This window comes from Sciurus carolinensis, chromosome X, assembly GCF_902686445.1.
Source record: "Sciurus carolinensis chromosome X, mSciCar1.2, whole genome shotgun sequence".
NCBI lineage: Eukaryota > Metazoa > Chordata > Mammalia > Rodentia > Sciuridae > Sciurus > Sciurus carolinensis.
This window is the reverse complement of record NC_062232.1, coordinates 89,437,210-89,461,589: the sequence shown is the minus strand read 5'-3', so window position 1 is coordinate 89,461,589 and position 24,380 is coordinate 89,437,210. Positions and strand designations below refer to the sequence as shown.

General features: G+C 37.5%; 1 protein-coding gene across 3 annotated transcripts in view; it reads right to left on the bottom strand.

Annotated features, from left to right (window-relative positions):
• Positions 1-23,633, bottom strand: part of LOC124972521 (NACHT, LRR and PYD domains-containing protein 12-like) — a 54,952-nt gene extending 31,319 nt beyond the window's left edge. For all 3 annotated transcript variants that reach the window (XR_007106473.1, XR_007106472.1, XM_047536961.1), the window contains exons 1-4: positions 23,380-23,633; positions 20,994-21,060; positions 3,846-3,916; positions 2,061-2,105 (exon numbers count right to left, since the gene is read on the bottom strand). Coding sequence is in view for 1 of the 3 variants with exons in the window: in XM_047536961.1 (XP_047392917.1) it covers positions 2,061-2,105; positions 3,846-3,915 (115 nt within the window). In the remaining 2 variants the exon portion in view is untranslated. The remainder of the gene's footprint in view (positions 1-2,060; positions 2,106-3,845; positions 3,917-20,993; positions 21,061-23,379) is intronic.
• Positions 23,634-24,380: the final 747 nt, after the last annotated feature.

The following is a 24,380-nucleotide window of genomic DNA, read 5'->3' as shown; positions in this document are numbered from 1 at the left end:
ACTTCACAGAAGAAGATATACAAGCAATCAACAAACATATGGAAAAATGTTCAACATCTCTAGTAATAAGAGAAATGCAAATCAAAACCATCCTAAGATTCCATCTCACCCCAATTAGAATGGCGATTATCAAGAATACAAGCAACAACAGGTGTTGGCGAGGATGTGGGGAGAAAGGTACACTCTTACATTGCTGGTGGGGCTGCAAATTAGTGCAGCCACTCTGGAAAGCAGTGTGGAGATTCCTTAGAAAAGTTGGAATGGAACCACCATTTGACCCAGCTATCCCACTCCTTGGCCTATACCCAAAGGACTTAAAATCAGCATATTACAGAGATACAGCCACATCAATGTTCATAGCTGCTCAGTTCACAATAGCCAGATTGTGGAACCAACCTAGATGTCCTTCAATTGATGAATGGATAAAGAAAATGTGGTATATATATATACAATGGAATATTACTCAGCCATAAAGAATGATAAAATTATGGCATTTGCAGGCAAATGGATGAAACTGGCGAATATCATGCTAAGTGAGATAAGCCAATCTCAAAAAACCAAAGGAAGAATGATATCGCTAATAAGTGGATGATGACACATAATGGGGTGTGGGAAGGGTTAGTGTTGGGGTTGGAGTTGGGTTTAGGGAGGGGGCAGGAATGGAGGAAGGGAGGACTGTATAGATGGAGGGGAGGGGTGAGAGGGGTGGGGGGGAAGGGAAAAAATGGCAGAATGAATCAAACAACATTACCCTATGTAAATTTATGATTACACAAATGGTATGCCTTTACGCCATGTACAAACAGAGAAACAACATGTTTCCCATTTGTTTACAATAAAAAAAAAGAAAATAAGATTGGGAGTGGGGAACATGTTCAGAAAAGGATTAAGATTTTTGCCTCAAAAGCAGAAAAAACTGATGACTAGACAAATTGTAGGCTTTCTTAAAATAAATGAAGTCCTTCCATACAGAGATTATTTTTTCCTCTAAATACCAAAAAGGAGGTATATCTCAATTTCTTTCTTCCTTCTTTTTTTTTTTATCTTTTTCTTTTTGGTACCAGGGATTGAATCCAGGGTTGCTTAACTACTGAGCCACATCTCCAACCCTTTTTTAAAATTTTTATTTTGAGGCAGGGTCTCACTAAGTTGCTGAGGCTGACCTTGAACTTGCGATCTTCCTGCCTCAGCCTCCAGAGCTCTTAGAATTACAGGCATGCATCACCATGCCCAGCTCAGTTTCATTGTTTTAATGATCCATTAAGCTACAGAAAATAAAACCAAACCAACCAAAAAAAAAAAATATATATATATATATTAATAAGGAAAGCTGTAAAAAAGGTGTTCTATGATCAAATAAATTGAGAGAAACGTACCCTCTTCCCCCTGAGTTTCTCAATGCTAGATATTAGCATATGAAAGACTTCTTTACTTCAAGTTAAACAGAGTGTTTAAATTTGTTTAATCCAACATTTTCTGGTCTTAAATGACTAAAGAACCCTTTTATAACAGCAAAGATTTTAACTCCTGGAAGACAATGTTCTGTAGAATGAAGGGGAATACTGAACTAGATAAGATCTGGCAAAAATTTTCTGTAAAATTTCATGAATAGTTTTGGTTTTTCAGGCTTTATTGCAATTACTCAATTTTGCAATCTCAATTTTTCATGAAAGCAGTCATAGACAATATGTAAATGAATGGTCTTTTCCAGTAAAACTTTTGTACAAAAATACGCAACTGACTGGATTTGGCCAACTAGCTACAGTTTGTTGGTCTTATTTATATAATTCCAAAAGAGAATTTGCTAGACTATAAAAATCTACATCTGTCTCTTAATGACCACCTCCTGGTCCTTCCAGTATTTGGATACATTGTACATGATGTAAAAGTACTATTTGTTATGACAGTTTGGAAAATCATAGGTGTTTCCAAAAGTCAATAACTGCTGAAGAATAAGAGAGAAATGTAAAAATAAGAGAAGAGTGGAAATGAGAAGCTGGGTTGATGAGAGACACTAATCACAAAATAGAAAAAGAGGGTAAAATAAAAAAGACATCTACCTGTAAGCTCCTTCCATGAAAATGAAGCCAGAGAACTAGAAGCAGCTGTGGAGAAAGAGTTTGAGTTAGGAAAAGCACAAATATACCTTTATATCAAATACACTTTCATACATGAAACAGAAACACAAATATAGCTACATTGCTACAACCATTCATGCTGGAAGAAAGCAAGTCACTTCATATCTTTTTTTAACGTACCTACAAAGGTATTTTATAAGTAATGCCCACCATGAAGGAAAACGTAAGAACTTCCTTCACACACATATATAGGTTGTGAACATTTTAACTTATGATTAATAAGGAAAATTTAGGCATAAACTTAAAGATGTATACAATATTTGAAATGACTGTTTTCTGGTATTTTTCTTTCCATTGAACATTAGCCTATTGCTTCTGTAGAGGCTTCTTCTGAGCCTAATATGGTAAATGAGAAAGAGTAAAGTATTGGTGGATATTAGTTTAACAGATATATACAATGGCCTACATTCACATACACATACACACATTCAATCCAAACATAAAAGTAAAGTAAGTACACAAAAAGGAAATAAGTAAGAATAAACAACCAAATGTACAACCCCACGTTCCTATAGTTGTTTTTTTTTAATATTTGCACACCTCTGGGAAAAGGTGTAACATGATAGGTGGTAAAGGTGGATGGATGGAAGCAGGGTCTGCAGAGGCAGACACTAGAATGTTACAGAAATGAGAAAGCAAGTGACTGGTCTGTTGAAGATAATGGGCATAACAGGCTTTTTTCCCCCACAACTAAATGTTCCTTGCAGTTGTGGAGTCAGCCACCAGGGAAGGACTCTAGCAAATTTTACTCTTTGCTCTTTTGTGTTCTCTTTTGAAAAAGCTGTGGTTACAGCAAAGGAAGAGATGTGAGTCTTTTATGATTATGAATGTTTTGGGGATTATGGAAAATAATAAACCACAGTTGCCTCTTCACCTTTTGGCTTTCTTTTCCCTCATTTTAGGCAAAACATAATTTGTAGAGTCAATTTTAAATTAAGAAGTAAATACTGTATCCAAGCAATAGCTTAAGATTCCTTAGAAAACTTGGATTGGAACCACCATTTGATCCAGATATCCCACTCCTTGGTTTATACCCAAAGGATTTAAAATCAGCATACTACAGAGACACAGTCACATCAATGTTTACAGCAGCTCAATTCACAATAGCTAAACTATGAAACCAACCTAGATGTCCTTCAACAGATGAATGTATAAAGAAAATGTGGCATATATATACAATGGAATATTACTCAGCCTTTAAGAAGAATGCAATTATGGCATACGCAGATAAATGAATGAGGTTGGAAAATATCATGCTAAGAGAAATAAGTCAATCCCAAAAAACCAAAGGCAAAATGTTTTCTCTGCTATCCAGAAGCTGATCCATAATGGGGGAGGGGCTAGAGAAGAATGGAGGAAATTTGGATTGGGCAGAGGGGAGTGATGGGAGGGGAGGGGTGTGGAGGTGGAAAGGATGGTGGAATGAGACACACATTATTACCCTATGTACATGTATGATTCCACAAACAGTGTCACTCTGAATCGAGTGAGAGAAATGAGAAGTTAGGCTCTATTTATATACAATGAGTTGAAGTGTACTCTGCTATTATGTATAACTAATTAGAACAAATAAAAATGTAAAAAAGATACACATATACACATCTAACAAAATATAAATATTCAGAAGAATCACAAAGGCTATGAGAAGTAAAAGAAAGAAAACAAAAAGTTTTATTTAGAATACTCCTTATTCATTCAATTATTCACCTTTCTCTGCAGACAACAAACTCCAGGTACAAGCAGGTTCCATATCTTTTCTTTTCTTCTGACTGTTCATCCTGGAAAATAAAGAAAACCGTAATCCAAAACAGAAATAATGGCTATAATACCCTTCTACAACATATCTTTGGTGATCTTGGTAAAGGGAGAATTCTAAGATTATGTGTTGGAATATTGTAGTATAAGAGAAATAGTCTAGAGAATCAAGAGATCTAGGCCTTAGTTCAACTTCTGTCTACCTTTGCAATTTGAGTAAGATTATTCTCTTTTCTTGATCTGTTTTATTATTTTCAAAATGGCTAAGGCAATGCTAGATCAGGTTTCTTTCTTTTTAGGTTTCACATTGTAAGAACAGTGGTTTTCAGTTCTCATTGCATATTAGAACCATTTTTTTTTTGGTGTGGTGCTGGGGATAGAACCCAGGGCCTTGTGCTTGCAAGGCAAGCACTCTACCAACTGAGCTATCTCCCCAGTCCCTAGAACCATTTTTGTACTACCATCTAGAACTAATTTTCCTTCTTTGCAATATGACTTATCACATTCAAATATATTTAGTAATTTACTTATGTATAATTATTATTGTTATTTGTCAGTTTTTTCACCTAAACTGCATTATGGTTAATGCCATGAATTTGCAATCCCACATAAAAAAAACTGGGGTATATTTTCCTATTTTTTTTTCTTTCAGCTCAACCTTGAGACTTGTTTTGACCAAAACAATGAACACAGAATTGAACATGTCCCCTCTTGTAATCCTTTTTTTCCTCATATTTTTATTGGTGTATTATATTTGTACATACTGGTGGAATTTATTGCTACTTATTAATACATATATATATTCTAATAAATTTGGCCAATATCACTCCCCTGTATATCTCCCGCCCTACCCTCCTCCATCCCTTGGTCCCTTTCCTCTATTGTTTTACAGATTCCCCCATTAATTTTTAGGAGATCCACCCCATATATGAGAGAAAACATATGACCCTTGACCTTATGGGTTTGACTTAGTTTGCTTAACATAATGGTCTCAAGTTTCATCCATTTTCCTGCAAATGACATAATTTCATTCTTCTTTACAGCTGAAGAAAACTCTATCGTGTATAGATAAATAGATAGATAGATAGATAGATAGATAGATAAATAAATATATCATGTTTTCTTTATCCATTCATTCACTGATATACACCTTAGCTGGTTCCCTAAGTTGACTATTGTGAATTGTGCTGCTATAAACACGGGGATGCATGTATCACTGTAGCAAGATGCCTTTAATTCCTTCAGGGTAAAAACCAAGAAGTGGCATAGCTGGGTCATATGGGTTTTATACTAAGGTGTGGGGTATGCATGCATGCAAGGGCTAGATTTTTTTTTTATTCATTTTTCAAAGTGCTAGGAATCGAATCCAGTTCCTCACACATGCTAGGCAAGTGCTCTATCACTGAGTCACAAACCAGGCCTAGGGCTGAGGGTTTTTAAGTCCTTCCTCTTTTTTGTTGCTCACCAAGCTCCTATTTCAAGTGTACTGACTGCATCTGACTGAAATAGTTCTTAGCTTCCCTTCTCACCAGTATAAGGTAGGATGGAGTGGTATACACTGTTGATTGGAGTTTTGTCTGGATAGACAAGACTGATACACTCTGAGGGTGGGGTTGCTGCCAAGTTCTATGAGGAGAGTTCTGCCAGCTGGGGATTAGGACTAATCAGGATTTAGGGGCTTTGTTGGATATCTGCTCTGGAGATATTAGATCAATACACCCCTATGCCCTCTCAGATGTTGATCTCTGCTGGGAGTATGAATTGCAGAAGCCTCCCAAGAATTCTACTTACCGGGCAAGAGAATCAACCCTCCACACGCTCTGCTACCCACAAACAATCTGTCCACGTGTAGTCACTGAGTATATTCACACCCACCTGTTCAGATTCTACAGCCTCTTCAGCTAGTCACATGAGCCACCAGACTCAAAGAAGTGAGCTGGGCTCCTCTTCATTTTTCTAACTTGAATTCCCCATGAACAATCTCCCCTGTGCCTGTTTCATTCATTTTCTGCTAGGTACACCCTATGCCACACAGCAGGCACTTGCCAGGAGAGTATAGCTATGTTTGCTATGATCTCCTCGGTTCCTGCAACAGCTAGCTGCAACATGGCTGTCTCAAGATGGCTCCTGCCTTAGCTCTCTGTTTACCAGTTGAGAACTATAGATCACTTTTAAAACACAAATTTGTGGTGCAGCCTCTGGATCAGCTAAGTTCAGGCTGTTTTTCTGATCTATAGGTTTTTCTGTATCAAATCTGTTCAATTTGTTTCTCTGTGTTGTCCCTCCCTTCTGCAGTGAACCAGCCCACTACCACAACGGGTTTGACTCCAATGTACTCTTTCTTCTTGGTTCAATGTACCAGAATTCCTGAGTCTCTAAGACACTCTGTACAATTATTGAATTTTGGTGAGATTCCACTTTCACCCACCTGAGTGAGAAGCAGTACTGCTGCTTGAATTCCAAGACATGGAGCAACTAGAAATGCAGTCTTCCTCTAATCTGTCAGCTTGAATCTCTCCCCATCTTATAATTCTGTCACTGTTATGAGAGGAGTCACAAAAGAAACAATCCCCAGCTAGTCCACTGAGCCAAGAAGGAGGAATATATGAAGCACAGCTACCCTAGTTTACTCACAATCCTAGAGCAAAACTGTAGAGCCACCACAGTCTTGCTCACAGTTGCCCAATAGCACTAAGAAGCTAAGTCCCAGCTGGACTCCAGAGCTGTGATAGTAAGTACTTAGTACCACAGAGATTTTGTGGTTGTTACGTACCACTGTGGCAATAGCTAACCTATAAATCTTTCTAGAACATATTATGGCTACTACATGTTTGGCACAGAGTAGATATTCATTAAATATTTGATGAATAAATTGAATGAATAGATGCTTTCAAAGATAATCCAATTACTGGTCCATATGCTTGATAAATCAAATCAGAATCTTTGGTGAAGCTTGGCATTGATTTTTTTAAAAGCATCTCCAGGTGAGGCTAATACACAGTTAGCAAAGAGAACTACTGTCCTAAGATCTGGTTATTTTTGATAGCAAAAAGAATGGATTAGTGAAGCAAATAGGCTTTAGAATCCAATAAATTTGTTCGAGCCCTGACTCTACTACCTACTATGTGACAACCATAGAATTTGCATCTCTACACATCAGATTTTGTTATTTGTTAAGTGGAGATAACAATAGTACTTTCCCTATAAGGTAATTGAGAATACTAAATGAGATAAGGCATATAAAGTTTTAGTCCACTATGTAGTACACAGTGCAAACTCAATAATCTTAAAATATAGCTAATGTATTTTATCATTTTATATGGAGTAGATATGTCTTTGAACTCAGATAGACTTTAAGTCCCATTTCCAATCTTTCTAGCAAAATGATCCTAAGTAAATTAAACCGAGACTCCAAAACCCACATATGAAATATGGTTGATAGTACAATTACTTCATTAATTCGTGAGTACAATTACTTCATTAATTCGTGAGGATTAAGTAATATGGCATTCATAAAATGCTTAGCACAGGGCCGGGTATAATACAAATGGTAAATGTTAAGAGAAAGAAATAAGATGTCATTTATTATAACTTTGACAGAAAGAAGGCATATTCTATTTATACATAATAATTTCATTCCTATGATACGGAATGTTTCCAGGATAAAATCATATTCACACATTTTGGATTATTTTCCCAATCTCTAGGAATATCATTATCTTTCTCAAGATAAAATCAATCCTTGGGATGTAGATGTGGTTTAATGGTATAGCATTTGCCTAGCATATGCAAGGCCCTGGACTTAATCCCCAGCACCACTAAATATAATCAGTTCTCTGGCTAAAAATTATTCCAGTAACAGTGTCTGCCCTAGATGAAGAAGATGGAGAGGTGCATGGTATCTCACTCTTTTCCTGGGCAATCTAAGTCTTGTCCATTATTTCAGTTATTCTTATGACTCCTAATTGTTTATTCCAGTCTAGGTCTCTCTTCTGAGATTCTAATTTATACATTTAAAAATTTACTCAACATATCCAATTAGATATTGACTCCTCTCTGTTTTTACCTCCTTTGATTACTATTGTTTTATTCATCTTGCATTCTTTCACTCACCTTTGCTCTAATAAGAGATTACAATCCCTGTAGGGAATAATCAGATTCCTCATCCTTGAACTTTTAAACTTAATAAAAAGATTGTAGGGACTGGGGTTCTACTACCAAAATGACTCAAGCTCATTGGTTCCTGAACTTGAGGCCTTGAATTTCAGCATTTCAATTTGAATTTGATCAACCAAGTATCTTTCCAAATAGCCCTGTTTTTGATTAACATATGCAAATCAATTTATGTTATATGCAAGTAAAGAATTCTAATATAAAAGTTATATGTGAGACTGAATTAAAGTTAACATACTTTGGAGGAATTTGGGGGGAGATATTTTATTGCTGGATATTAGTCCTAGCTACAGAAAAGGCTGAGAGATGGCTCAAATTCCAGAATGGGAAAGTTGTATCCATTGTACTAGGATCTCCACTAGAATTTATGAAATATTTATGTAAGGTATTAAAATATATTATCTTGAAGAAAACAAATAAGATTGTCTCTTCTGGGTAGCTGAATAATATAATGATGAAATGATATGCTTTCCTGTGAGACAAGACAGGACCAACCTAGGGCACATAAGTCAGGACAGAATACAGGATGATTTCAGTCCCTATTCACATCTTTGGAAGTGTGCCTTTCCATTCAACAAACTGCACAACTTTACATGGTGACTCTACAAAATGCATGCTGCCCAAAATACAGGAGACACTAGAATTTTTCCAAGATTTATTGAGGTATAAATGAGAAACAAAAACTACATAAATAATGTATATGTGATGGTTTGATATACATTCATACACTATAAAATGATTACCACAATCAGGCTTAAATATCAGTCACTTTAGTTTTTCTTTTCTTTTTGTGGTGAAAATACTTAAGATCTACTCTCTTATCAAATATCAAGTATACAATACAGTATTAAATATAGTCACTGTTTTACATGTTAGATCCACTGAACCTACACATCTTGTAACTGAAAGCATACTCTTTAAACACCTTCCCATTTCCCTCAACCCCTAGCCCCTGGTAACCACCTTTCCTCTGTGCTTCTGTAAGATTGACTTTTTTTTCTGTTTTCTTTTCTTTTCTTTTTTTGCAGAGCTGGGGATTGAACCCAGGGCCTTGTGCTTGTGATGCAAGCACTCTACCTACTGAGCTACATCCCCAGCCCTTAAGATTGACTTTTTTAGATTCCACATACGAGGGAAATTATACAGTATCTGTCTTTCTGTGTCTGGTTTATTTCATTCAGTATAATGTCCTATGGGTTTGTCCATTTTGTAAATGTGAAGATTTCTTTCTTTTATGTCTGAATCATATTCCATTACATATTACACTTCCTTTATCCAATCATCCATTGACAGACACTTAGGTTGTTTCCATAGAATACACAGGTTAGAACAGAGTATAGGATAATTTCAGTCCCCATTCACATCTTTGGCTGCATGCCTTTTCATTCAACAAACTGCACAACTCTACATGATGACTGTACACGATGCATGCTAACAAAAACAGGAGAGACAGTATAATTTTCCAGCCTTATTGGTTATTGTAAATAATGTTGCAATGAATGTGAGTGTGCTGAAATGTCTTCAAAATATTAATTCCATTTCCTTTGACTATATACTCAGAAGAAGGATTGCTGGATCATATGGCAAATCTACTTTTAATATTATCTTTTTTTAATATTATATTTTTTAATATTACTTTTAATATTATCTTTCATACTGTTTTCCACAATGGTTATATGCCAATCTACATTTCCAGGAACAGAATACAAGGGTTCCCTTTTTATCATTCCTCACCAACTTTTGTTTTCTCCTGTTTTATAAAACTATTTTAACAAATGTGAAGTGATAGCTCATTGTGTTTTTCATTTCTATTTTTCTGATGATTAATGATGCTTAGAGCCTTTTGATATTTGGAAAAACATTCATTTAGTTCTTTGATTGTTCTTCTGTTAGGATTACTGATAAATGCAATAAAACTTCAAAGATCAATCCTCATTCCCAGGCCTAAAGTGAGACTGTACTTCAAAAATTTGAGACATAATTAGCATACCATAAAGTTACCCTTTTAAAGTGTACGATTCAATGTTTTATAGTATATACACCAAGTTTTGTAACTATCACCACTAATACCAAAACATTTACATTACCCCAATAAGAAAAACTGCACCAATTAAGCAGACATTCCCTATTCCCCCTCTCCTCCTAGTCCTTGGTGGCCACAATTCTATTTTATGTCTCTAAGGATTTGTCTAGTCTGAACATTTTATGTAAAAGCAGTCCTACAATATATGGTCTTTTGCATCTGGCTTTTTTGACTTGCCACATATTTGCAAGTTTCGTTCATGATATACCATATATCAGTACTTTGTTCCCTTTTTATGGCTGATTAATGATCCATTTCAAATCCACTAGAATGGCTACAATTTTTAAAATGGAAAATAGCAAGGATGTAGAAAACCTAAGTTATCCTAACACCCTAATACATTGCTGGTGGAAACATAAAATGGTATGGACACTGTGGAAAACAGTTGGTAATTCCTCAACAAATTAAACTGAATTACCACATGACCCAGCAATTCCACATCTAAGTCATATTCAGAAGAACTGAAAACTAGTATTCAAACAACTTGTGCAACAATGTTCCTTGCAGTACTATACACAACAGCAAAACATGGGAAGAACCCAAATGTCCATCAACTGATAAAACTGATAAAATGTGATATATGTATACAATGAGTATTGTATATGTGTACTTGTTATTGGATTGGCATTTGGGACAAGGACAGAATTTTCAGTAACAAATTTGGTACCCCAGGTGAGACCTGAGAGCAGGCCCCACTCCAGCTTTCTTGGGCAGACTTGGCCCTCCAAGGAACCCCACTTCCATGCTGAGGATTCATGGTGCTGGCAAACTTGTTGAGAGCCAACTATTGCAGGAGAGTTAGGAGACAGGGGAGTTTGCCTCAGGTACACCAGAGGAGCCCTTCCTCTGAATAAAGGGAGGAACTGAGGAAACATCCCAGCAGCTGTCAAAGTTCCTTTTGCTTCAGGGAACTCCTGCCTTCTTTCCCTGAATGGTACAGGTTACTCCATTGTGGTTCACTTGGAGAGAAAGGAAACTGTACTCAGGAAAGTTGGGACAACTTTGGTCATCTGGTAAGACCCCAGTGTGCACACCAGAACACTTGATTCCACACAGCTGGTCCCTCTTTGTGGAGATATCTGTGGCGCCAAGGAGTCAAGGTTAAGTGAGACTTGAGAACCTAGGAATATTTCCTCCTTTCTGGTCTGTTCTAGGTTCTCAACTGTTTGTTGGCCTTGTGTTTGGGAATTCCCTCTGGTTGTCCGTCTGTGTTTTTGTTTCTATCTGTAACTGCACCTTTTAAGACATGGACAATACTGCATTGATCTTTCAGAAGTCTCTTGGGAAATATCTTGGCTGGTCTGTTTTAAAGATTCTCGTCTGTTGGTCATGGTTTTTGGGATCCACTCAGGTTGTCTTTCTTTGTGTTTCTTTGTTCAATCTTGCAATTGGAGTTGGTATGTCAAAGGTAACATAAACTACAAAGAGCCAACAAAAGGTATAAGCCTGTCTAAGAAAATGTTTTACTGTAATGATCTGACTTTTGAATAGCTTTCTGCATTATTATACAATCTTGCATTTGGAGTTGGTCTATCAAAGGTAAAGCAAGTGGAAGAAGTTTGTATGTGCAGGTCTGTCTGTTTTAAAGGTTCCCATCTGTCAGCCTGGTTTCGATGATCCTCTCTCATCTGTGTTTTTGCTTCTTGTATCTGTACTAGCCCTTTAAGACATGGGCCATACTGCATTGATCTTACCAGTAGTCACTTGAGCAGAGAGATCTGGCTGAATGGGTCACCTACAGGTATAAGTCTATCTAAGAGAAAGACTGTTTAACTGTAACACAATCTGACCTTTGAATGGTTTTTCTGGATTATACAATTTTGAAGTTGAAGTTGGTCTGTCAGGGGTAAAGTATAGGAAAGAGATTCTGTATGTAAAGTCATTTATGCAGTTGCATGATAAGGAGTTTGAACAGTCAGGAACTAATTTGAAGGTGTCAAAAGTCACTGCCTCTAGTGTACAAGGATAGCAGGACACCAGAAGAAAAGATTATAAAAAGATTAAATCTATTAAATCCAGTCCTGGCACTCCCAGTACTGTTTCTCAGCCTGGCCCAGGCAGCCTCAGATCATCTCACTGTGGGTCAAGGACACCAGCCCTAAACTAGAAAAAAAATCCCAGAAAAGCTGCCTGAACTTTAGAAAAATGGCCAAAGAAACCTGTCCTCTGCCCTGCTTTCCAGCCCCTTTTGCCCATGGCAGGTGGAGGCTGCTGGTCACAAAGGATGTGGTAGTAGTTTTCAGCACTGATAATTTATGACCTAGGCCAGAAACAGTCTCCCCATTTGGGATCAGACAGGATACTCCACTTGGTCAGGGAATATCCATTCACTGGGGCAAAGCAGTTCTTGCTAAAATAGTATCCCATCAAACTATATGCATTGGGAGTCTGGCAGGATAAATGACTACACCCAGAAAGGAAAAAGACAGAAACTAAGGCCAACCCATGTTTTATTAGGTAGCCTCTGCAAAAGGATCTTCAAAGAAGCCTAAAGAAAAGGATAGAAAGGGCCTCCTCCATTGCATATCAATATGACCAGTATAAAAAAAGATGCAAAAGAAGCCTCTGGGTACAATTGACAGTGGAGAACTTAAAACTTAAAGTTGATGGTGTGGTGATAATGATAAGACAGACAGGTCAGGCTCAAAACAATCCTGTGCTCCAATCACTTAAATGAAACCTGGGAGAAAAAAGATTAAGCCACAATTTTTGGATATGCTGGATTGTCCAACCCTCTCCTGGGATGAAATCTGTTGTGTAAATTAAATGCAAATAACATTTATAAGGAGTGTTCAGAGTATAAAGAAAGTATAAAGAAAGTATCTGAAACTAGAAAAGATAGAATAAGTTATAGGTATGGAAATATTTTAATAAGGAAAATTTGAAGATAAAAAATGTTTCTGGATGAGAAAGTATTTTGTCTGGTAAAGTAATATTCTTGTGCTAAAGTTCAAGATGAAAAAGGGCAAAACTAAGGATGTTAACAAGTTGTGCACATCTAAGTAAGTTGCTGAAGGTTTACAGAACGTAAATCTCAAAAAGTTTGTGATTAAACTGGCTATAATTATCAAAGTTATTTGAATTTTAACTGATATGAAACAAAGTCTGAAACACCAACTTGCTCTTATCTATCAAGATAATTTTCTTGTAATTGTTAGGTTTTATTACTTGGGGAAACTAAGTCTTAAAGGAATTAGGATTTGCACCTGTTTGGTTGTTTTTGTTTTTGTTTTTGTTTTGGGGGTACCAGGGATTGAACTCAGGGGCATTGACCACTGAGCCACATCCCCAGTCCTATTTTGTATTTTATTTAGAGACAGGGTCTCACTGATTTGCTTAATGCCTTGCTTTTGCTGAGGCTGACTTTGAACTTGCCATCCTAATGCCTCAGCCTCCCAAGTTGATGGGATTACAGGCTTGCACCACTGATGCACCCGGCAGGATTTGCACCTGTTAAAAGTCTTAAATGATTACTTTGCAACTGGTTAAACAAATAACTGTTATTTAGGTTATAACAATAGAGTTGACAACCTAAATATATGTGACTAGGTATATGTATGCATCTGAGAACTATATCTGTCTAAGCCTTGTCTAAGTGTTATGTAAAGTTTATAAAATGAAAGAATATTAAAAGCTGTAAGAGAGAAACATCAGGTCACATTTAGAGGCAAACCAATAAGGCTCACTTCTGACTTCTCAAGGTAGATACTAAAATCAAGGAAGGCCTGGAAAGAGCTATTCCAAGCTCTAAAAGAAAACAATTGCCAACCAAGATTGATATGCCCAGAAAAACCTATCTTTCATATTTGATAGGAGAATAAAAAGCTTCTATGACAAAGATAAACTAAAAGAATTCATGACAACCAGACTAGCACTACAAAGAAGCCTCAAAGACAAATTGCACATAGAGGATGCCCAAAACAAAATCTGATACTGTCAAATAAATGAAGATCAATAGAAGACTAATCAGCTAAATGAGAATCAAGATAGAACAAAATATAACAAAAAACCGAAATGGCAGCATAACATAAACTCATGTCCATAATAATACTGAATATAAACAATCTCAACTCTGCAATTAAAAGTCATAGACTAGCAAAGTGGATCAAATAGCAAGATTCAACTATATGCTGTTTGAAAGAGATACAGCTCATAGGTAAAGACACAGACTGAAGGTAAAAGTATAGAAAAAATTATCTAACACAAATGAAGTTCAAAAACAAGCTGGAATAGCCATCCTTGAATCTGACAAAGCTGATTTCAAGCAAAAATTAGTCTGAAGAGACAAAGAAAGCCATTACATCCTGGTATAGGGAACAATCTATCAAGCTAATATAATGACAGTAAATCCATATGTCCCAAATGTCAATATGCGCAGTTACTTTAAAAATAATCCTTGACATTAAATTTCACAAAGATCCTAATACAATAATATTGGGATATTTAAACACACCCTTAACACCAATAGGTCATCAAAGCATACAATCAATAAAGATATATCCAACTTAAATAATAGTATGAAACAAATGGACATCTACAGAATATTTCACCCCAAAACAGTTGAATTCACCGTCCTCTCAGCAGCTCATGGAACTTTTCTGAAACAGACCATATTCTAGGTCACAAGATAAGTCTTAGCAAATACAAAAAGATCAATAAAATCTCATGCATTCTATTGGAACATAATGGAATGAAACTAGAAATCAACAGCAAGAAGTATAATAGAATCCACATAAACACATGAAGATTAAAAATTGCTCTTTTAAATGAAGACTAGATCAAAGAAGAAATGAGGAAATCAAGAAATTCTTAGAAACAAATAAAAACAAAGCTACAACATAATCAAAATATTGGCAACAGTATAAAATCTGCATAAGATGAAAATTCACTGCATTGAGTTCCTACTTCAAAAAAATGAAGAAATCCCAAATAAATAAGTTTATGATCCATCTCAAAGCCTTAAAGAAAAACAAAATAGCTCCAAAATAAGTAGAAGACATTGAATAATAAGAATCAGAGCCAACATTAATGAAATTGAGAAAAAATATACAGGATCAATGCAACAAAGAGTTGATTCTTTGAAAAGAACTTATTTTGAAAACTTATACTCCAATGAACTGCAAAATCTAGAATTAATTGAGTTCTAGACACATATGACTTGCCCAAAGTGAACCAGGAAGATACAGAAAACCTAAACTGACCAATATGAAATAATGAAATTGAAAAAGCAATTAAAAGAATGCCAACAAAGAAAAGTGCAGGACCAGATGGATTCTCAACAGTGCTCTACCAGAACTTTAAAGAAGAGCTAACCCCCAGGCTTTCTCAAATTATTCCATGAAACTTAAAAGTAAAAAAAACACACCAAGTCACATTCTATGAAGCCAATATAACCCTGATACCAAAACCAGACAAAGACTCATTTAAGAAAACAATAGATAAATGTCACCATGATTTTTGCATATATAAAAATCCTTAATAAAATATAAGGAACCTTATTCAAAAACATATTAAGGAGAGCCTGGTGTGGTGTTGAACACCTGTAATGCCAGGCTTGGGTGGCTAAGACAGGAGGAACTCAAGTCCAAAGCCAGCCTAGCAATTTACCATATCAAGGCTCTAAGCAACTTAGCAAGACCCTATCTCAAAATCAAAAACAGAAAGAGGCTGTGAATGTAGCTCAGGGGTTAAGTGCCCCTGGATTCAATCCATTATCAAGTTGGCTTCATACCAGGGATGCAAAGTTGGTTCAACATATACAAATCAATAAATGTAATTCACCACTTAAATAGAATTCAGAATGAGAAACATGATCACTGCAACAGATGCAGAAAAGTTCTTTGATAAAATATCCCAACCATTTATGATAAAAACACTGGAGAAACTAAGAATAGAAAAAACTTACTTCAACATTGTAAAGGCTATACAAACCTATAGCCAACATCATACTGAACAGAGAAAAACAGAAAGCTTTTCCTCTAAAGTCAGGAACAAGATAAAGATGCCCACTATCACCACTTCTATTCAATATAGTTCTCGAAAATCTAGCCAGGGCAATCAGGCAAGAGAATGAAATTAAAGGGATAAATATTGAAAAATAAGAAGTCAAATAATCAATGTTTGCTGATGACATGATCCCATATCTAGAAGACCCAAAAAACTTCCACCTGAAGGCTTCTAGAGCTAATAAAGGAATTTAGCAAAGTAGCAGGATTCCAGATCAATACTCATAAATAAATAGTTTTTCTATACTCCAACAGTGATTCATCTGGGAAAGAAATCAGGAACAGAGCTATAGTAGCAAAAACAGCATGGTGTTGGCATCAAAATACACATGAAGACCAATGGAATAGAATAGAAGACAGAAAAACCCAAATTTTTACAGACATCTGACACTTGACAAAGGTGCTAAAAATATATTTTGGGGGAAAAAGAGCCTTTTTAATATAAATGGTGCTGGGAAAACTGGATATCCATATGTAGAATTTAGATCCCTATCTTTCACACTGCACAAAAGTCAAATCAAAATGGATCAAAGACTTAGAAATTAGACCAGAAACCTTGCAACTGCTAGAAGAAAACACAGGGTCAACACTCCATTACATAGGTACTGGTACCCACATCCTCAACAAGACCCTTAAACCTCAAGAAATAAAAACAAGACTTAGTAAGTGGGATGACATCAAATTAAAAAGCTTATGTACAAGAAAGGAAATGATTCATAGAGTGAAGAGCCTACAGAATGGGATAAAACCTTTGTCAGCTGCTCTTCTGATAGAGGATTAATCTCCAGAATATATAAAGAATTTAAAAAACTCAATGCCAAAAAACACCCAAATAGCCTAATCAATAAATGGGCAAAATAAGTAAACAGAACATTCTCAAAAGAAGAAACACAAATCGTCAAAAAATATATGAAAAAATGTTCAGCATCTCTAATAATTAGGGAAATGCACAAATCATAGTGTAGTTTTGATTTGCATTAATCTCATTTCAGGCAGAATGGTAATTATCAAGAACATGACTAATAATAAATGCTGGTGAGGATGTAGGGAAACAGGTACACTCTTACATTGTTGGTGTGACTGCAAATTAGAACAACCATTCTGGAAAGCAGTGTGGATATTCCTCAAAAAACTAGGAATGGAAGCACCATATGACTCAGGTGTCCCATTCCTTGGTATATCATAATATACCATATATCATAGTATACCATATCATAGCAATACTGCACATAATATACCATATTGTAGCAATACAGTCACTTCAATGTTTATAACAGCACAATTCATAATAGCCTAATTATGGAATCAACCGACATGCCCATCAACAGATGAAAGGACTAAGAAAATGGGGTATATGTACAAAATGAAGTTTTACTCAGCCACAAACAAGAATGAAATAATGGCATTTACCTGAAAATGGACAAAAATGAAGAACATCATGCTATGTGAAATAAGCCAGACTCAGAAAAATCAAGGGTCAAATGTTTTCTCTCATATGTAGAAGCTAGGGCAAAACAAAGGAAAGAATGTGGTTGGGGAAGGGATCTAATATCATAAAGATACAGGGAAGATCAGTGGAGTAGGAAAAAGAGAATATGGCAGGAAAGAAGGGAAAGGGGAAGATAAATGGAATGAATTTAACGAAATTATGTCATATTCATATATAATGGTACCAAAGGGAGTTTCACCATTATGTCTATGTAGAAGAAGGGAAAATTAGTAAAGTTGAGGAAGGAGAATAGAGGGAAGGAGGAGGGGAGGAAAAGGGGGGATATGGGGATTCAAATCAAATTCCTTGCATGTATTATATTATCAAAATTAACCCAATTACTCTTTATAATTATGATGCTCTGATAAAAAAAGAAGAAATACATTAAGTGAAGTAAAAGAAGCCAGAAACAAAAGGCTACATATTGTATGATTCCATTGCTATGAAATACCTAAAATGTGTAAATCCATAGATAAAGAAAGTAGATTAGTGGTTGCAAAAAACTGGATATAAAGGAAAATTGGTGGTGACTGCAAATAAGTATGGGGTTTTTGTGTAGGGTGTAGGAAATATTTTGGGATTATATAGTGTTGATAGTTGTACAGCATTGTAAAAATAGTCAATATAATTAAAATGCATACTTTGAAAGGATGAATTTTATGGTTTGAGAATAGAAATCAATATCAATTGAATGAAATTAATTTAAAATGCAATTAAAAAAGAAAATTGGAAACTGGAAACAACCCAAATGTTCATCAATGGATAAATGCATGAACAAAATGTTGTATATACAAACAATGGAATATTATTCAGCCTTAAAATGGATAGAGCATCTGACACGTGCTATAACATACACGAACCTTGAAGTCATTATGATAAGTGAAATAAGCTAGACACAAAAGGACGAATATTGTGTGATTTCCTTTATATTGCTAGAGTTGTCAAATTCATAATTTCGAAAATAGAATAGTGTTTGTGAGGAACTGGGGGAAAGAGTAATAGGGAATAAATATTTAATGGTGTTTTTGTCAGTTTTTGCATCACTGGGACAAATGTATCCGACAAGAACAACATAAAGGAGGAAAAGTTTATTTTGACTCATGGTTTTCAGAGGTTCAGCCCATGATCTGCTCCATAGCCTTTGGCCTGAGGTGAGGCAGAACATCATGGCAGAAGGATATGGCTGAGGAAAGCAGTTCAGGACATGGCAACCAGGAAGCAGAGTGTGAGCTCTGCTCACCAGGGACAAAATATAAACCCCAAAGTCATGCCCCCAGTGACCTACTACCTTCAGTCACACACTACCTGTCTATAGCTAACAGTTAATCCATATCAGTGGATTAATCCATTCATTAGGTTAATATTCTCATAACCTAATCGTTTTACCTCTAAATGTTCTTGCATGCTACCCAGAAGAGCCTTTGGGGAACAACACATATTGAAACCATAACAAATGCTAACAGAGTTTCAGCTTGGGAAGATGAAAATTAATGGTAGTGATAGTTGCACAATAATGTGAATTTAATGCCACTAATGGCTATACCTAAAAATGGGAAAAATGTCACATTTTAAGATCTATATAGTTTATGTAAATTCAGCTCTACCACTGAGCTATTTCCCCATCCCTTTGTTATATATATTTGCCACAATGAAAAGAAAAGAATATGAGTAAAATATTTGAAGAGATCTTTCACAAAGGAAGATATATAAATGGCCAATAGCACAAAAAAAGATCCTTAGTAATCAGGTAAATCAAAATTAAAACTGCAATGAAGTAGCATTTCACACTCACCAAAATGGTTAATATGAAAAATACTGAAACTGCCAAATAATTATGAGGAAGTTGATGAAATAGTAAAATGGTACAAAGGTGTAGAAGTTTCTCAAAAAAGTAAACATTCACCTGTCTGACAATTCCATTCTTAGGTATTCCCCCAAGAAAAATAAAAGCATGTGTCCTCAAAGAGAATTATACAAAAAAGTTTATAGTAGCTTTATTCACAATAACCTGAAAGTGAAAAATAACCATCAACATAAGAATATATAAAGATGGCAGCTAAGATGAATCCACAGTGTTGTAGCAGCTCTCCAAGAGTGAATTAAGTCAGTAATTCTGCAGTGACAAACTGAGGTAAGGAAACAAGAAAAAGTAGGAAGGTAACTCAATGAGCTAGTATCCAGAAGAAACCCCAAAATATTGGTTCCTGAAACAGAAGATGAATCAATAAAGGCAACAGATGTGGCAGTGTCGGGTATGCTTTAGTTCAGTGGGCAGCGGAAGCACTCTTCTATCAAGATGAAAGATACTTTCCCATCAAACTTTAGAAAAAGAGACAATAATCAACATATCCTCAAATTACATATAACAAACTCAGAAGAGCTGGGATGTGCCTACCAGGGGGAAAGCCCAGGAGTCCCTAGCCAGAGGGAGAATTGGTAATTCCCAACAGAGATATTTGAATCTCCCTAGCAGAGGTTGTCAGAGAGGGAAAGCACTGATAACCTGAAGACACTCATTGAGTAGACAAGGAATTCCTGCAGTATACTATCAATTTTCAAAAACCACATGACTCTTTTAAAAATACATATATATAAATAGCAGAAAGGTCAGTAGTGTAGATGGAAGGTAATAGGGAAGGAGCGGGGACAGAAAGGGGAAGTCCCAACATTTCTAGGGCATGCTTCAAATGACTTAACTTTCCTTCACTAGGACCCACCTCCTCTAAGTTCTACCACCTCCCAATAGAGCCACAGGCTGGCAACCAAGCCTTTAACATATGAGCCCAGGGGCTGGAGTTGTAGCTCAGTTGTACAGCACTTGCCTAGTACATATGAGACACTGGGTTTGATTCTCAGCACTGCATATAAATAAATAAATGTCCATCAACAACTAAAAAATATTTTCAAAAAGGAGTTTAAAAAAGCATATGAGCCCTTAGGGGACATTCCAGATCCAAACCATAGCAATTTCACTCCCTACCCAGTATAGGTGCCATAATGTACCACTTCAACCACTCTTGTTAGCAGTTTCACTGCTCTTACCATTTTTACTCTACCATTATTGAGCAATTACTATGGGCCAATCTACAGGCATCATCTCTTCTACTCTTCACAAAATCTATACATGGTAAATGACATCACTGATCCCTTTTACAAATAAGGAAAAGTACTTAAAGAAGCAACTTATAAAAAAGTGACACAGCTAGACAGTGGTGGAGTAGGGTACAATTGAGGAACGTAGGAGAGGAAAGCAGACAAATGTGAAGGGTTGGAAAACAAAACAGCAAATCAGGTAAGAATTAATGGTGAACCTGAACATTGCAAATAATTCAAAATAAAATCCCACTTACTTCAGGTGTGTGACTTTACAGGCTGAATCCAAGTTGACTTTGGCTGAGGATGCACAATTAGGAGTGCCTAGAATAAACCAAAATGAAATCAATTCAATACCTTCTCTCAGAATAAAATGTTTACCTTAACTTCTTAGGAAATATACATATTATATATTTTATAGGTGTATATTTATGCAGTCAGCCCTCCTTATTAATGGGTTCCATATCTGTGCATTTGACTAATCAAGGATTGAAACTATTCTTTTAAAAACCTGTACTAGGGGCTGGGGTTGTAGCTTAGTGGTAGAGCATTTGCTTAGCACATGTGAGGCACTGGGTTTGATCCTCAGCACCACATAAAAATAAATAAATAAAATAAAGGTATTGTGTCCATTTACAACTAAGAAATATATTTTTAAAAAGCCTGTACTGGGTTGGAGATGTGACTCAGTGGTAGAGCATTTGCCTAGCAGCTGTGAGGTCCTGAATTCAATCCCCAGAAGCCAAGGTCGGGGCAGGTGGGGTGTGGGGGGGTGCTGTATCTGAACCTCCTATAGGTTCCATCACAGGCCAGCAACCAAAGCCTTTAACACATGAACCCTTAGGGGCCATTCCAGATCTAAACCACAGCAGCTTCACTCCCTATCCAGTCTGGTGCCAAGGTGTATCACTTCAATTTGACTTCAAACACTCTGTTGTTAACAGCTTCACTGCTCTTTTCCTCATTATTATTCCTTACTACAGCATAAAACCTATTTACATAGCATTTACATTGCATCAAGCACTATACTCTAGAGATGATTTAAGGTACACGGGAGGGTATGCATAGGTTACATGCAAATATAACACCATTTTATTATATAAGGGACTTGTACATCTGAGAATTTTTGTATCCACTGGGGTCCCTGGAGCCAATTCTCCCAGGATTCCTACAGACCACTGTATACATATATATGCATGTTTCTAGGTATGCTGCCATTTGTTAAAGGCTTTCTATGTGCTGGGAATTCATTATAGTCATATTTATACTTTCAGCTACCCCATGAGCTACTATCCCATTTTATAGAAGAGGAAAGTGAGGCATGGGAAGATCAAGAAAACTACTTAGGTTTATACACAGTTAATGGTAAGGATGGGATCAGAATCCAAGTCTGTTGTCTCCTAGTCACCCAACAAAGTCCCAAATTTAGATTCCTACTTTTCACATTACCCACTGCCTGTCCAGAATTAGGGAGAGGGGTACCGTAGGGAAGCAACGAAAATCTTTGCTCCAAACTTATTTAGTAAAAATTGAAAAGTAAAGCACTAAAGCTAATGATACCCCATGACCCGCTCAGGGAGCGCTTTGCATACAATGTATCACAATCAGGTCTCCTCAAGCTTACTCAGGGGAGTGATCATGTTTTTTAACCTCCCCCTCATTCTGAGGGCAGTATGTCCCACAGGAGCAGCTCACCTAGTGTGTAAACCACAGCAAGCCAAGAACAGGACCACAGAAAGATTAGAGAACAGCTCAGTCATGCTTCATTTCTGCTCTCACGAAATCAAAACATACAATGACAAGTATCAAAGTAACCTATTTGGATCTGCTCTTCCCCTTTAGATCATAATCTGGAGTCCAGAAATGGTCATACAGGGGGCCCACGAACCCTGTATACTTATATGCAAATTGCGGACCTTTTTTTTTTTTTTTCTTTTAGGAGACGATCAAGAGTTTTCCCCAGATTTCCAATAGGTCCGTGTCCACCCTCCCACCCACTCCCCCACCCCCATAAAATATTGAGAATCATGACTTCAAGCTCTGTCAGCCAGAGGTTTTGTGACATCTTTACCTAGGTCGCGCCTGTGCGCACAAGCAGTGTCAGTCCCTGCTCCTGCTGTGTAGGTCAGCTTTCTTTTCGGTTCTCACCTCTACCCCCCCCCCCCAACGCCTACACGCACGCACCCCCGCGCACGCGGCACCCCCACGCACGCACCAGGTGCACGCATATAAATTGCCTCACACAGCTCCATACACATACACAGTCACACAAGCGTCCCCAGAAATTCCAATACACACTCTCCACGAAGGAACATACCTAAGTCACCATACGCACCTGTATAAATCACTGTACATTCACATCACCACCACACATTTCCACACATACATACACATCCCCGCACACAGGCGCCTCCACACATAAGCACCCACCTCCCCACGTCCCTCCGCGCACATGCATTTCCCACTCACCACACCTACTGGCCCCCTTGCACACGCCCCCATTCCCACCAGCATCTTCGGGACCTTTCCCCCCCACCACTCCCTTGCAATGGCTGGTTTCTGGGGCCGACCCGTCCTGCCCTCCAGCTTCCACAACAGTGAGGTCCCTCCCCAGCGCGCTGAGCTCACCCCACCCGAACCCACCGCAACTCCGCAGGCCTGTGGGACTGGACCGCCGCTTCAATCCAGTCCCAGGAGACACTGGGGGAAGCGGGGGTTATGGCAACTCCCACAGTCAGCCACCAGGCCTTCAGACGACAGGGACGTCAGGAACGTCAGCAGAACGGCCTCCGGGAACTTCCTCTATTTCGGTCCTTCGGAATCCGGGAGCGAGGAGTCCTTTCTCATCCTCGCTGCTGAAAGCATGCACCTGGTTCCCAAAGCCAGTTTGCCCTTCTTTACTTCCTGCCAGCGGGGAAGGGATCCGTAGAGGGAGCAAAAGTCTTTGGGGCGGGGAAGGGGAAATGACTCAGGGAGGAGGCGGCCCAGAGGGAGGGACCGGGCTGTAAGGGGGTGGGGCACTGGGGAGCGGGAGAGAAAGGGGAGGAAAATGAGGGTAGGGAAACTGCTCCAGGGGAGATTTTGAGGATATCTAGCGACTACCTGGAAATCCTTCCTGGTCAACCCTGCCCCCAGAAGCTCCTGGGCTAGGTGATTTCCTTCTTAAACTTGATACCTCATGCCAAAGGCAACTATGGCTAACGTCTTTGCCTGCAGTTCGCCAAGCATCTAGGAATCTGCTGGTCTGGGCACAGGATGCAGGGATTAACTATTTATTCCTGCTCTAGGGAAGTAATAATAGTCTTTTTCACATATGCTTGCTGAATGGATAAAATGAGTCACTGCATCTCAAGAACTTAGCATAGCGTCAAGCACATTGTAAGCAACCCATTAGTGATAGCTCTTATGATTATAAAAGTGCTTGTTTGTTGATCATCTGCCCCTATTAGATCATGAGTTTTATGAGGGCAAGGACTTTGTGTCTTACTCATAACTGAACTCAAGTACCTAACGCAAAGAGACTATCCACAAATAACTTGTTGAATGAATAGATAAATAGACGATTGAATGATAACTTGGGCTAGTGGCTAGACCAAGACCCTGTTCCTCAGTCAGATAAGGGGTGTATTTGTGGAAGTTTGACT